The 15,472-nt window shown below is 36.5% G+C and overlaps 3 protein-coding genes and 1 long non-coding RNA gene across 9 annotated transcripts; 1 reads left to right on the top strand and 3 right to left on the bottom strand.

Moving 5' to 3' along the window:
* Positions 1-143: 143 nt before the first annotated feature.
* Positions 144-1,515, bottom strand: LOC124310470 (39S ribosomal protein L13, mitochondrial). The gene is made up of 5 exons (XM_046774465.1): positions 1,190-1,515; positions 1,071-1,118; positions 870-993; positions 606-760; positions 144-525 (listed from the first exon to the last, which is right to left on the bottom strand). The coding sequence occupies exons 1-5, from the start codon at positions 1,274-1,276 to the stop codon at positions 292-294; spliced, it is 648 nt and encodes a 215-aa protein (XP_046630421.1). The 5' UTR covers positions 1,277-1,515; the 3' UTR covers positions 144-291.
* A 173-nt stretch (positions 1,516-1,688) lies between these two features.
* Positions 1,689-11,549, top strand: LOC124310468 (myeloid leukemia factor). 6 transcript variants are annotated; one of them, XM_046774460.1, is made up of 7 exons: positions 1,689-2,095; positions 3,227-3,428; positions 3,778-4,069; positions 4,212-4,368; positions 6,029-6,124; positions 6,693-6,753; positions 9,325-9,463. In XM_046774460.1, the coding sequence occupies exons 1-6, from the start codon at positions 2,043-2,045 to the stop codon at positions 6,709-6,711; spliced, it is 819 nt and encodes a 272-aa protein (XP_046630416.1). In that variant the 5' UTR covers positions 1,689-2,042; the 3' UTR covers positions 6,712-6,753; positions 9,325-9,463. The 6 variants fall into 6 exon arrangements, with proteins under 6 accessions (XP_046630416.1, XP_046630418.1, XP_046630414.1 ...); XM_046774458.1 differs by lacking the exon at positions 6,693-6,753 and having other exon boundaries at positions 1,692-2,095; positions 9,325-11,549; XM_046774463.1 differs by lacking the exon at positions 6,029-6,124 and having other exon boundaries at positions 1,694-2,095.
* Positions 7,561-9,387, bottom strand: LOC124310472 (uncharacterized). Its single transcript, XR_006909675.1, has 2 exons — positions 9,292-9,387; positions 7,561-8,486 (listed from the first exon to the last, which is right to left on the bottom strand). It is a non-coding gene; the product is annotated as an uncharacterized LOC124310472 (long non-coding RNA).
* LOC124310287 (uncharacterized) lies at positions 10,382-13,292 on the bottom strand (the record flags this gene model as incomplete). Its single annotated transcript, XM_046774099.1, has 4 exons — positions 10,382-11,793; positions 11,986-12,540; positions 12,754-12,943; positions 13,075-13,292. Coding segments are annotated over 4 exons (1,143 nt in total), but the record flags the coding sequence as incomplete, so codon positions are not given.
* Between the last annotated feature and the right edge of the window lie 2,180 nt (positions 13,293-15,472).

Genomic DNA, 15,472 nt, shown 5'->3' with positions numbered 1-15,472 from the left:
GAAATTGATTGAGTTTTGTACCGTTGATAGAAATCACGTTTGTTATTAATCGTCAGTTTACACCACCCGTTGGTTGTAACAAAGTTTTTGCTGTTGTTTGTTATCGATAAAATAAGTACAGGTTTAAATACATAAACCGTGACTGGATGGAACTACTTGGTAGGAATTTATTTTCATGACTATATACAGATGTACAAAATGTCAGTATGTTTTGGAGTAATTTAAATTTGCTAATGATTGCAAACTACAAAGTTTTCTTTTTATGTCGAGTTTGTAAACTGCTGATTTTCTTTAACGCAGAATATACTGTTTTGGATAGTCTACAATTTTCGGGTAGTTTTCGACTTCTTCTGGTGAAATATGATCCAATCGAGTTGGGACAGGTCTCAAATATCTAATTTGATTACTGATGTTTTTCAAGATCTCTTCAGGGATTTTATCGTCAGGGAAAACATGTAAACGTTGCATTGTATGCCTTCGTTGTAAGTTGCCGTCCATTCCATTATACACAGCTTTTTTTATGACCTACACGAAAAAAAATACACTAGTTAGCAGACTTTTGAAAGAATATTTATATTCTTTATTAAATTACGATGATTTCTTACCAATGTAGGATTTTTGTTGTGCAATTCCCAGGCAAGTGTCCACGATGCACCCCCAGGGTAGGTTGTGTGGTGGAAATACACACGTTTCCTCCATTCGTCACCTGGTAAGGCGATATCTCTACTATTCATGACAACAACATGATCTCCGCAATCATCTGTGAATGAGTGTCAAAAATTAACTAATTTAATTGTAAAAATGAAAACTCAACTATTAATTACGTAAATATTTCAGGAAATACAAGTTCTCAGCAATTTTGTACTCACTCATTGGATGGTATATGGGTTTGTGTAGACCCATGAGATGCTTGATTATTACTTGTGCACTGTCAAATGGATTTTGCCATGTAGCATCGAAAAGATGCCAGGTTCTAGCAAATGTAGCCCATTGCTAAAATAATGTAAAATAATAAACGATTTTCATTCAGATTAGTAGGAGATTCAAAACTACTTTGATATGAAACTAACCTGTGCTCTTTTCACTGCGGACATTATTGAAGTAAGATTTTTCCCGTCCTATGAAAGCTCATGAATTAGAGGCTCGTTTCCCCAAATAACGGCACCAATCTAATATTTCTATATCTTACGTGCTTATGTTGGAAAAACGACTTTTGATTTCTACGAACAAATTTGCGGCTCCTTGGCACAAAGTTCTTACTGCTTACATTACCCATGAATAACAAGTTAGTACCTAGATGCGACGCATTGGGCCGAATCTTGTGAACAAATTTCTTGCGATGGTTTTTCAGATATCCGTCAGAGGAATTATCTTCAACGAAATTATCTCACGGCATCCATGGAGACTAGAGAGTAAGGAGTCCAAACGTAATGCTAGCCAAATGGTCGGTGAAAGTGATGAACGATTCGCGGATTGTAACCACTTGGCCGCGCTACCACTGCGGGCTCCGTCAGCGCGGTGATTTTGATGAATCGTCGATCCTCACGTATTTATCCTATTCGTAACCAGGCGCTGGTATCGCTTGCGGATACATCCCGAACTACAAGATCTTTCATCGCTCTCACGAACCACTTTTCGACGATTCCGCCATATGCGTTCGGCCTCCTTACCTTCATCAAAGAGTATCTCTTTGACCTTCATGAGATTTCGGTACCATCGACCGCCAGGAAGCGCTGCTATCGGTTATCTGCGAAGTGGTAATTAGCATTTCCGGTCATCTTGCCGTTGTACAAGTATTTCTGATCATCTTATGTGAGCTTGTGTATCGCGACCAGTAGTGAACTTTGCGTATAGGTATTCCGGATCTCTTCACTTGCCCTAGAAAGATCGACAACAGTGCTCAAGAAATCCGCATTTGACTTGACGACGGGGTTATCTTTTCCATACGATCGAATATCGCGTTAGTTTTGAGGGAGTGAAAAATAACCGAAGGCAAACCCGAGACTCTATTTCATCTGAATTTTCACGCGCATATACCCACCATGTCCCTGTTTGGATCCTTGATGGGCGATTTTGAAGAGGATCCCATCATCGGGTAAGGTTATTTGCTAGCCCCTCAATAATTGGCAAATTAGTACTTCTCAATCGTTGGCCGTCTGTAATCGTGTATGGTAAGGTAAGCGCTTTAACGTCACTCTGGCAGATCAACGGAGAATGTTCGCGCCACCGATCCACATAATTTGTTCAAGACAGTTCGTCTGTATTGATTTTGACTTTCACAATAACGTCTATTTTTCGTCTGTTCTTCAATAAACGATATGCAAACTTAATTATTACAGGGTAGCAGACTGAAACACTCTCGTGATTCTGTAGTAAAAATTTCGACATATGCGTTGCGGAAAGCATTTTGTTTATCTTGACACATTTTTTTCTCTGAACACATCAGATTTGATCAAAATAATTTTCTGTAATCGTTCGAAATAGCCAAGAACAGTTCAGAATATTTTGTACCTGCACAATGCGTGGCTACAAATTTTCCATAATTTTAGTCCCTGGCATACAATTTCTTATTTATTACCACAACAGAAAACCAAGTTTCGTTTTCAAGAAATATTCACCGTACGTTGAAAAACTATCTTTCTACTTGCCTCTGTGCGTTTTAATGTTTTATTCAGGATCAGTTTTTTATGGATTACAAAATCCTACTAATAGCAAGTATTGCCTTACACATGATTGTATACCTATCATCTCTTGTCAAAACAATTTCTGAATCTGTTGGTTAATTTATGGATTATTTTTTCATCCACTCCTACACTACATATCTATAATAAATATGCCCAAAAGTGTTAAAATTTCAATTTTTCTCATTCTTATAATATCCATTTGAGTACTAAATGTTTATTCACAGCTTACATTAAAATTTAAGCGTAAACTTTTTGTTCCAAATCATTTGCAAATATTTAATAATCAATTGACAAATCAATGTGTCCATGGAAACAGAATTTTATTTATGATCAATTGCAGCCTGCAATTATTATTGTCGCATAATTCATAGGGCTTAATTTATCAACGATAAATTTTTTTTACAGTGATGATATTGTACAATGAGGAAATTAAATTAAATGTTTGACTATACAAAGGGTTAAAGTATGGCAATATATGAAGCGTACAGAAATATTATTATTTCTATATAATAAATTAAAAAAGTATCTTTCCATCTCAACAGGACTCACATGCGATCTATGCGACATATGAACAACATGATGAACTCGCTCTTTAGCGATCCCTTTGGTATGATGGGTGGACCCGCTCCACTTACTGGGTCAAATCATCACCGGGTAAATTCTCGTCATAACGAAATGCAAATGATGCCGTTTGGCTTTCCCCCGATGCCTGCTTTCAACATGAACCGTGTTTTTGCAGATTATGTAAGTAAAAATGTGAAGATATTCAAAGATTTTGGTCAGCTATCAAGCTTTGCGTTCCATTATTTTTTATTGATTTGCTACTTTTTTAAAAAGTTTTGTCTAGTTTAATTATTCTGTTAGAACATGCGAAGTACTGATTGCTAAGTACAGACCCTTAGATTAATTCTGACACATTCAACGCCGCCTGTTGTAGTCTGCTGTCATGTGTTTCACTGTCTAACATGTAAAGTAGACATCAGTGGCCTTTAATATGTCAGAATAAATCTAATAGGGCTGTCAATTACCAGGAATCCAACTCTCGAGAGTGTGTAATGTCATTTTAACCAATTTGGAAAATCGTTTCTTCCAGGGAAACATGGGTCCAAACAACGGAAATTGTCACTCTTTCATGAGTAGCTCTGTCATGACTATGACCAGTGGTCCAGATGGCAGACCACAGGTGTATCAAGCATCATCTTCAACAAGAACTGCACCTGGTGGAGTTAAAGAGACTAAGAAAACTGTCTGCGACTCTCGTACAGGTACAAAAAAGATGGCAATTGGTCATCATATTGGTGAACGAGCTCATATCTATGAACGAGAGCAGAATGTTCATAATGGTGATGAAGAAGAACGTCAAGAATATATAAATCTTGAAGAAGGTAAAATAATTCTTGAATAAATTAATCCTCAAGTATTTACCTGACTCGTAATTCCTTTTAGTAATCCTAATATCAATTGTTAATACTTATATTGTTTATTCATTTTAACTTCAACTTGCGGATATTTTTGCGTTTTGTTCAGAAGAAGCCGAAGATTTCAACCAGGAATGGGAGACTCGTACTAAGCATGCTGTTGGCGCAGTGGATCACCACACTCATGGACCTGCTGGCTATGCTGTATCTCGGCACAGAAACCGTCGTGAACATAGTCCTCTGGCTTTGCCGGCACCAACAGCAAGGTTAGTTTATCACAATGCAATATTTTCTTGATTGCTAACAATTTGCTATATTTATTTTTTCTTGCATCGGCAACGTAAATAAGAACGTGAAGTGAAAGTTGGTAGAAAAAAGGTAGCAGAAAATTCAGAACTTCAGGCCTAAAACAGTTCTCACATCCTGACTGGAATCCAGTTCTCATAGTCGTTGAACAGAATCACACTAAGCTTCAATATTGAAGAACTCATCAAATGTTTTTCCAACAACCTCAAAGTTGCTAATTTCTCTGTGTGAAAATGTCACTTTCTATTTTCTACCACCCCTAATTTTCTTTATGATTAACGTCATCGTGTATGCAAGCAAGATCGAGGTTATTGGAAGAACATTTAACGTGGTTTTCAATATTGACGCCTCGTGTGGTTGCATTTATCAACTCCGAGAAGTGAATTCTAGCAAGGACATGAGAACCACTGCTTCTGGCATGGAGTTTTGAATTTTCGACTACTTACTTTCTGCCAACTTTCACTTCATAACAAGAGCCTAACATACAGTCAATTTGCTAAGAAAATGGATTAGCAATATGTGTTTCATTATTTGCGGATGAAAAATAGGTTTCATCAAAATACTTTCACTGATCGCATAAAATGTAAATGATTAATCGTAAATTTATCTCTATGATTACTTCAATTATCCATTATCTTTTGTTTTAATTATTCTATTAGTTCCATCAGTCACACGATTTTGAATGTGTCTATTACTTGGAGTATTTCAAATTTAATCAGTTGTTTCTGTGTTTTTTCGTTCTTTCGGGTAAGATATTGTATTTTGGGCTCTCAATATATCCATCATTGATTTCATTTTTTTTTCCTGCTCCTATAGTTATGGGATATTGTATGATACATAATGCACGAATAGAGAATATTAAACGTTCTTGCAATCGATTTGATGGTATTGTAACTTGTTCCATGATGCACCTTATTTCTTAAGGTTTTTTCTGCATGTAATATGTACTACATCATTAGAATGCATTCAATTAGCAGATACAAGAAACGTGGAAGGCGATCTGGTAAAAATACCTACTCGAAAAAGTGATAATGCGAAAGAATCAATCCTGCAAATGATTATTTGTTGCTCATATCTCCTTTGTGAAATTACCTTGTAATATTGCACGTCAATAAAATATATTCATACTGCACGAATTGAATAAAATTCACAAAAATTAGTACATTGTTATTTCGTAGTTCTGCTTTGTATTCCAGTTTATGTAGTGGAATGTATGCTGTTACGGCATTAGTCGATTATGTTTTTTATTTTTATTTTTAATTAAAATTCAAGTGTTTTCTAAATTTATCCATTTTTTTAACGTGCAACCGAGAAATTTTTTCACACAGTTTGTGTTGAGTTTATTATCACGCCTAAGTTTACAGTGAATGTGATCAACATATTTTTCTATTGAATGAAAAAATGTAGTAAATTAGATGTTATTACTTTACCACTCTTTTGTTCGAAACTAAAGACAAGTAGAACCACTGTATCTGTCAATCTCACCTGAAAAGTGTAGATTTACAATTATCGACTCTTCTTCGTTTAAATTCACTCTTGTATTAGATGGTTATTTACTTTTTTATTTTCTTTGCTTTTATTTTATGTCCTGGTCTGGTTGTGGTTGGTATACTTTTGTAGCCGACTATCTAGTCGTTCCAGGTGGGCACCTTCTCCAAGGCGAGGTTTGAGAACCTCATATTCTCCAAAGCCCAGCAGTTTATTATCCACATCACGGTAAGCTTCTATTGGTATATGCTGATTTATCTTCCAAAAACTGACTACTATCTACAACTCAGGTCTACAGAAGGGAGAATTATCTAAACCCAATTTGAGATCAGCATCTTGTTTTTACTACCTTGGTCTTTTGGTAGACATCGGTTGGTGTTCAATTATTTTTTGTTTTTGCTAATAATTTCGGCATCTACAATATTTTCTCTTCCTCACTACTAATGTTTAAGATGTACCTCAAGCAATGTATTTGAACCTCTGGCTTCGTGTTTTTATAGAAACTTGTTTTACACTTCATTGATTTCTTTTTGTCGAATTATGTCTATGTGCACAAAGCTGACTGTGTCTATGTGCAAGTATCAAGAAAATTAAACAGGTGGCCTTGTTACTTTTATAATGCCCCCCCAATACCACTGCCCTCCTGCACGACTTGTCCCATTTCGACCAATAACAATTTAAAAGTATTTTATTTTAAAACAACAGGGAGTTGAGAAACTTGTTTCATTTTCTTTCTGTTTTACCGTATAGAAACATAACTGAACTAGTATCGAATATCGTTTATTGTCTATTACAGGTACAGCCGCAAATATTAATAATTAAAAGCGTAGAGTACACAGTGGTGACGCTAGTACGACGTAAGTACGATGCGTAACATAGACTTTTATACCTATTAAATTACTAATTAAATTATCCTAATTGCTAAAAAAAAAACACAGCAAACTTTACCTCTCTTGCGTACATTCCTTTTTCAATTGGTTCTATCATATCTGTGTGTGTATACAGGGTGTCCCTAAATTGCCTCCCACGGACTAGCCAGCATGATACCTCGTTAAAATCCAACCGAGAATTTCTTTTCCGGAAGCTCGTCCGACGCATAGTTTTTGAATTATAAGCGATAGCGCTAGGCCAATCAGAGTGCACCATTTCATCTAGATTTGCCGCCACGGAAATTGCTGTTTTGTTCGGCTGGGTGAATTATTATTATTCGTTTACGAATTGAATATCGGCACCTCCCCGATATATATACACACACACACAGATATGATAGAACCAATTATATATATATATATATATTAGGGTGGTCCTTGTTTAGGGTGTTGACGAATTTTTACCGTCCCATCACTGAAATCAATTTCAAATCATTTAAAAAGAGTCGCCAAATTTTTTCAGATTCTTACAGCAAGTCTGAGATAGCCCGCATTGTGATCGAAGTTTCTTATGGAAGTGACATGAAAAAAACTTTTTTTCGCACTATATATATTATTGTGAAAGTATTTGTGTATAGTAATTTGTGATACTATATGAAAAAAAAAAATACACATCATCGTACGAGGCAATCGAGACGAATTGCACTTCCTCTAAATAAAAAAAAAGTCAGGTTTCGAGGTTGTGCAATTCATCTAGATTGCCTAGTACGATGATGTGTATTTTTTCCCAGATAGTAGCACTAATTCTCACCAAAACCTCGCGGTTACAGATTATTTGGAACATTATTACTCTTGCAATAAAATATATACTGAGAAAAAAAGTTTTACCCATGTTAATTTTCATAAGAAACTTCGATCACATGCGGACTATCTTAGAATTGATGTAAAAATCTGTAAAAATTCGGCGATTGTTTTCGAATTATTTGAAGTTTATTTGGGGGATGGTCTGGCAAAAATTCGTCAACACCCTGAATAAGGGCCACTCTAATACATATATGTGTGTAGAACAGGCCTCTTCAAGCATTAGTTTTTGATAGTTTTATTATATCTCGATTCAAAGTAACGTGTGTTAAAGAAAATGGTTCAATTCGATGAATTATGCTGAACTTTCCTGCGTTTTTGTGCAAGTCTAGGATTTATAAAAATGTACGATAGGCATCTTGGCCTCGAATATTCTCACACTCCCAGTAGATATAAAGATAGTAACAATGTGTTAACTACATCAACGGAAAATTAGTGTAGAGTAATTATGGATATCGCCTTATTATATTTAACGTCTTGCAATTAAAAATAGATCAAATGATAGTTAATTTTTTTTTAAAGACATCTAATCGTTACTCATTGAACAATAGATGTCAAAAAAACAAAGGTCATTTGTATTGCGCAATGTACCTTTGTAAAGAATATTCTGTCCCATAATATTCATTTACAGACATGTTTTTTGAAACACAAGTTTCACGAAGGAATTTTACAAACGTATCGCTTGTTTTTCCGTACGCACCTAACTGTCTCAGTACATGAATAATTCATGTAAATAATAGATTGCTAAATTGAAGATTGAGATTTCTCTTTCCTTTTTTGGAGTGCTATTGGTCTTGTGCGATATTCAATGTCTTCGTGTTACGTTTAATTGTTGACTGTGTTGCTGTGTCCTAAACTTTCTGAAAAATAAAGTCTAACATTAATACAATTAATAATATGTTAGGGAATCTTCAAATAGTTTGAGTAACTTCAAGTAAAATGTTGATAAATCTCTAGTGTGAAAACTCCTTATTCTTGTTTTAGGTAGTAAGAGTTTTTGTCCTGATAGGAAAATGTACATAGTAACTTCAGTCAAACACAAACGAGTGAATTGTTTTTGTACCTCCTACATTGAAATTTACTGAAATTAGGAGAGAATACTAGCTTAAGATAGGTAATAACTTTTGTGTAATGATCGTTTCACTCTCTTTGATATTTTGGCTATATGTTCTCAGTTTAAAGCAAATTTCATGAATAATACCTAACTCGTATGCATACATATATAAATGGTCAAAAGCAAAAATATCCATGAACTTGCTGCAATAAAATGACATTCTTACTATAAAAAATTATTAAAGAAATTTATTAAAAATAATATTATCTGGTTTTAATCATCATCAGTTACTCGGATTGGATACTGCATTACGATGTCATTTAATTGATGAACATGATATAAGAAAACAGAGACTATAATGAAATGTTAATTCAGGTTGAAATGTTTTACAATTCTTTTTTACTAGGTAATACAGTGTATTCTAGTAATTGAAATGGATACATTGCATAATATCCCTTGACTTACCTCAAATGTAAGCTAGTTTTAACTGATGACGCAATTTTCATACTTAGATGATTGAAGAACGATACCTTGATACTTCGGTAATATGCATCTAGCACATGGTTATTTTTTTCAGATTTATTTTCTGCGGCAACACGTAAAAAACTTACTTTTCAAACTCTTTATTTGTTTTCTATTTTCAGCACCAGTAGATCAGAAACTACATCAACAGAAACTAAAGTGACGCAGCCTCCATCAACCTCACCTGCTGGTTTAGGAAGTCGCAAGCGTGATCATAGTCCAGAGAAAGAGAGCAGTCATAAACGACTCTCCAATTCAGATTCCACTGCTTGAAGACACCTTAGACAGACGAAATGCCACAGCTCATTTTATTTACATGGTAAAATATCGGTATGATTCATTATCATTCCTATTAAAAGTTATTTTCACTGCACCAAAATTAATCAAGGATTCCTCAATCGGTCCAAACAAAGATATCTGTTTCTGACGTTTAAATGTTGCTAAGTTTTAATTAGTTTTAAACTTCTCAAACTACAAATTTGTTCACCATGGGTGGTTGATGTATTTTAAAGCTTAGACTAGTGACATATATTATGTGTCGAGCTTCAGCTTACAATATCAGATATTATTATTTACACATAAACCGTACATAGATTTTGGCATGTTTGATTTCACAATACAACTGGAAATTTTCCTTTGTATAAAGTCTAGTTATCAAGTACCGAGATTTTACTGTACTATCATTGGCTATGAGACTGTCCCATTTTATGTCAACGATCTAGATGTTATATTTAAAATAATCATGGATTCAAGGCTTACAAAACCGGGTAGTATTTATACCTATATATACATATTATATATATATATATATACACAATTACAGATCGGTGATGTTATCAGATGCAACAATGTTGTGCTGTTATTGCTCATTAAGCATCTAATATTTTTTGAGCCACAGCCAAAACTCAAGAGTTCGAGGTTGTAGAAGTGAATCTTTATTAAAGTACAAGGTAGTTCTTTAATTTTCTATATAAGATTAAATATATTTGTGTGGATGTGGGATATTTAATGCGATAGAAGTACAACCATTTTCATTTCAATTTTCGGAGTAGATTTTAGTTTAAAAATCGCAGGAATGATTTTTTTTTTCTCTAATTTTAATAGTCCTCAATCGAACGAAGATGCTCGTTTTTGTGGAGAGATTTTATTCCACCAATTATTGTCATTTTTTCAACCTTCTTTTTCCGCATAGACATTATTTTGCATTTTTTCTTCTATTTATAATATGATGCCTCCGATATCACCGGAGAATAAATAATTAGCGATACGATGATATTGCCCTGTGACGAAACCTCACCGTAAATTAACTATATGTGCTACAATTTAAATCCGACAGTTGTATTCGAATCATAACTGCACGCTAAAGACGGTCATTATGAACACGTGTACGCAAACTGCTTAATAAATGAATATAGAGTAACTCTAGTTTAGATGATTCCAATACATAATTGAAGTATACCGTAGATTGTAATATAATAAATATTCTGAATTTCTTAGAAGTCGTAGGACGATAAGAGGACAGTTACAGTTGTACGGAATTTCAGGATATATTTTGGGACAGGATCTCGATGACAAAATAATGACATCATAGCTTTTAGAGTGCTTTAATTCTGATTTATTTGAAACTGAACCAAGCAGAGAAATCTGTCGTTACAATTTAGTGTACTGACAAAAGTAAAATTGTAAAGTGTGGTATAAAATAAATATATATTGTATCCCATCATAACAATACTATTCCGATCATATTATGCCTATGGATTAGATAAGAAAGAAGTAGGTATGCTATTTAGTTAGTTTTCGATACATTCAATGCAAATGTTATCAACTGTTATATTTTTGTTTGCTGCATTTTTTACTTAGTTTTATTTCACGTCATTTAACTTCAGTAAAGATGAATTGTTTCGTTGTAAACATTTTTTGTCAGGGTCCATCTTTTTGTTTTTTCGGTCACGATTAAACTTTATCCCACACTTGAATTGCTAAAATTTCACTGTCAATTAAGCCGTTCATTTGGAGGATAAATTTCAATTTTGTGGCAAAACAAAACTGCCGTTAGACTGACGGACGTTGTTTTGGTATATTTATATCACGGCCAATGACAACAGTGTCATTGTAAATATTATTCGATAACAGTTAACATTTCCATTGAACAATGAAATTTCACAAAATAAAATACAATAAAGAAAATTAAACTACCCCAACCGAAGTGCAAAGCCTACATATTATAAACAAGTGTTAATGAAAGAAAATAAGTGTGACTCAGTCTCTGACTGGTTTGCGGACATTGTTTAAAAGAATTTGTATAATGAAACAATAGTAAATAATAAAAAAAGAACAAAAGAGGAAAGCTGGCAGAAAAAATGGTAATCTTTTAAGTTTTGCTGACACCTCTTTGGGTGGAGCGGCCTCTGTTAATTGTCTTCAGCCAAGGTATTGATTCTTGCATTGATGGTTAAAAGTTGTGCAATATACTGTGTATCGCACATAACTTCGGCAAGACTGGCTAGAAGACCTTCCAGTTTCTCATGCGTCAGACCCATCTGGCGTGCACATTTCATTAGAATTGTTGATTCCTCTGTGTCTTGGGAGGTCTGAAAGAAAGCAATTAATTTTGTTATATACCCATGCGTAAACTTCAAATCAACCAATCAAATATTTCTGTCCAGTTATTCACATTAGGTAAGCTCAAAAATGTTGATATTAATACATCTCAACACATGTTCTGTATTATATAACATTCTAGTGCCATAGTTTATTCCAACTCAATTAAATTTAATAATCACCTTAGGCAAGCCATCGAATTTACTGAACGGCATCTTCAGGCGTTTCTTCCCATTGCTTGTCTGATAAAAGATGGTAAACGAATGTGTCTTGTTGATGTCGATTGTAACTGGAAAGTAAATTCCGGCAGTAACATGACCTTTTGTGTCCCTGGCAAGTAGACTCCTGAAGTTGTAGACTAAGTTTCGTCGCTCAGTAACGTCAATAGCGGTCAAATATGGTCTTGCAACGTAGATAAGGGCAACCTGTGTTCTCTCTTGAACTCCTGGACGGTTTTCTCTTTCGTGCCATTCAACATAGTCAGAATCTTTAGTACACAGGGTGTAATTGTACTCTTTTTTACAGTTTGGTTCTTCAGACTGCGTAAACCATCCCGAGTGCGGGTACAGCTTATCCGCCATCACAGTGACAACACGCGCAACATGGTAACCAGGGTCAAGCAGCAATACTCCTCGACGACCGTTTATCTCAATTTTCAAACATACTAAGACATGTTCTTTCTCGCCACTGTCGGCAGCTGGTGCACCACCGACGTACCCAGCGATGTCACCAATTGTCTGCAAGTTTAAACAAGTGATTAATCGATTGCTGTTGAAGGCGATGTTCATCGACAAATGGATATAGTTGGTGATAATATTGAGCCAATCATAGACCCCCTGGACTAAGAAATGCACAACATATTCAGGAAATTTGAATTATAGTATAGTGTAAAATTATCCTTCTGGTATGCATGCATTGAAATATTGAATTTTAATCTATGTATTTCTTACCTCTTCACAGGATACCAAGTACAGACGACTGGCTATACCAGGAAATCTCTCGTTAAGGCTGCACAGACGTCGCAGTAACTCAAAGCCAAGACCTACGCATGTATGGTGTTCGTTGGTTATCACTGGCTGATACTTGCGATAGAAGCGTTCTAGCGAAGTTTCTCCGCTCACTTTGAACTCTTCATAAAGTCTGTAAGAAAATTTTCAAAGTTAATTACCTTAAGGAAGTCATACCGCATCATGAATCAGTTTATTATCGAAGTTAAAGGAAATCTTCAGCGAACACAATCCAACTCGTCGTTCGGTAATGTAATTACTTACCTAAGGAAGTTGCTGACGGTGTCATAGCGATGCTCGCGCAACAAACGTTGCGTTTCGAGTTCAACGCTGCCTGCTAGTTCCTCATATTGTTCGACCGTGGGAAAGGTCAGGGCTGGTGACTCGTCGTTGGCCCAAACCGGCAGGGGTAACGGCAGACCCCTGATCCAGGGCCCACGTGCCTGCCCCCGCGGCTGGCACCATGTTTCTGCCGTCTCGAGTCAACTTGGCCATTCGCTACCCCAGCGGCCAACGGTTGGCACGTAACCACGCTCATCCCTGCAGCTGCTTATTGGCTCCACAGGGCGCTCTCCGTGTTTTACGATCTTCTCTCGCTCTATAAAAACAATAGTCATGTTAAAATTTATACCAATTTTCGTTCATTCTATTATAACTAACTAGGTAAAATAGTAGTGCAAGGACACTTGAATAAAGGGGTTTGTCAAAATCTTGTATTCGATGAAATCATACATGAATGTATGTTTTCAAATCAACGTTAGAATTTGTTGAGAATTTTATCTAAGTTGAAGGGGGGGAAGGGTGATCGAATACGGCTCACATAATATTTTAATGACTTCGTGGATTTTGCGACATTATTTATTGATATGTAGAATAATTCGAATTATTGCGCGCGGTATCGATTACTTCTGATGTCTTTTGTTTTCGAGGTAATTTAATTGACATTTTGGTCACGTTGGCCACCACTTCTACTTCGGCCTATTTCGCATTTCGCCCCTCGTGCTTAGTTCAACATGGCGTCTTGTGATGCGTGGTGAATCAATACGGGGGCGTTGGAATGTTTTGTGCCACGTGTGCTACGAATGGCTTTTCATTTACCTACAAACGATCCGCCGCAATGACGCGTTGGCGAGAACGGAAGTGATGGGAGGGAAAAAGGTACAAAAAAAAAAGGTAACTCGAGTAACTGTAACAGTAAATATACGTATTTCAAGTTGCTCTGCAGTCAGATCTACAGAGCTGTGTATATCAACTAGATTGTGAAATACTGGTTACGGATTTTCACCAGACTTTGTTTACTACAATAAGATACGTGTATAGATACGATAAAAAATACAATACGACGCAAATGCGTGAGATGAGATCGCGAGGTCAACAACGGCGAGTGATTGTCAGTTGACCGATCATTTGTTTCCCAAGCAAAAGTAGAACAAGAGATTATATACGCGGTGTAAAAGATGACTAATTGCAAACTCGACCTATGAGCGCAACAGTGCGCAGTGTTTTAGTACATACATCAAATCGCGAAACTTGAAAGCCTTGACAATTTATAATTCCGTTGTATAATCAAAAAACCTTGACGGTTTATAATTCCGTTGTATAATCAAAAAATCACGCAACGAGAATTATAAATCGAGGATACGAGTATTACGTATTTCGTTACGTCGAATGTCAAGCTGAAAACTTTCTAATGAGACAAAGAGAAAGCGCGAATACGTGCCGTTTTCTCTGGCATAAAGACGTCACCTCGTAATTATTTTCTTTGTAAATAATTGACGTCCGCGAATTAGATATATCCTAAAATACGACGTCCCGAGGTCAGTGTTGTAAGCTTCTAACCGTTCGTGAATCCTATGTATGTGGATAACCGACTAAAATCCGGCAGATTTTTGATACGAGAGGGGGTCTGGCTTATAGGGAAATGTCAGATCTCCGTACGATTGGAGTGATAAGAAGTAAAAACAAAGATGAAACTCACCCATACAATGAGCGCACCAAACAAATGAAAACTTTCGCTTCCTGAAGGCTCAATAAAGTTCACACGTCCGAAGTCCGAGCAGAACTAAAGTGAAGGAACTCGCGCCGAAGAATATATATGATCTTCTCCCTCCTTGCCTTCCCGCCTCTCCCGCTTCACTTCACCCCCCACGCTTGTCCCCCCTCCCCCCAATTGGGTCTTTCCCGCACACTATAAACAATTTACCTTTCTCGCGACACACAACTAAACTAATACCGACACACGTCACTGGTTACTTGCTCGTATTCAAAGTCCCAGCTATTCACTCTGTGTCGCATTTTTTCCCTTCTTTTTCCCCTCTCCTTCCACTCGTTTCTCAACGTCCACCGAATTTCCCAACACGCCCAGCACGGCAGTTACGGGAAAAGCTTGATTTCCCTGCACGGAGAAACCGCATCCGCTTTTCCTCCAAACGATCCGACGATCGACGAGCTAAAGGGTGCACCGCTCGACTAGACGGTCCAGGGCGTCGCGGCGCCGCGCGCCGCGTTTCGACCCTTGCGTCTATGCCGTCTGCGCCCACGCCCCCGCCAGTGACGTCAGAATCGATACCCGTGCCGCTACGACGCCGTGACGCCCGCAACCTTTATCGTGCCACGTGAATTCCCCCTGACTTGACATGTGCCCTCATATCGTCAAATTTAC

Source organism: Neodiprion virginianus, chromosome 1 (genome assembly GCF_021901495.1).
Source record: "Neodiprion virginianus isolate iyNeoVirg1 chromosome 1, iyNeoVirg1.1, whole genome shotgun sequence".
Lineage (NCBI taxonomy): Eukaryota > Metazoa > Arthropoda > Insecta > Hymenoptera > Diprionidae > Neodiprion > Neodiprion virginianus.
The sequence above is the reverse complement of the archived record's forward strand: the minus strand, read 5'-3'. Positions and strand labels throughout refer to the sequence as shown.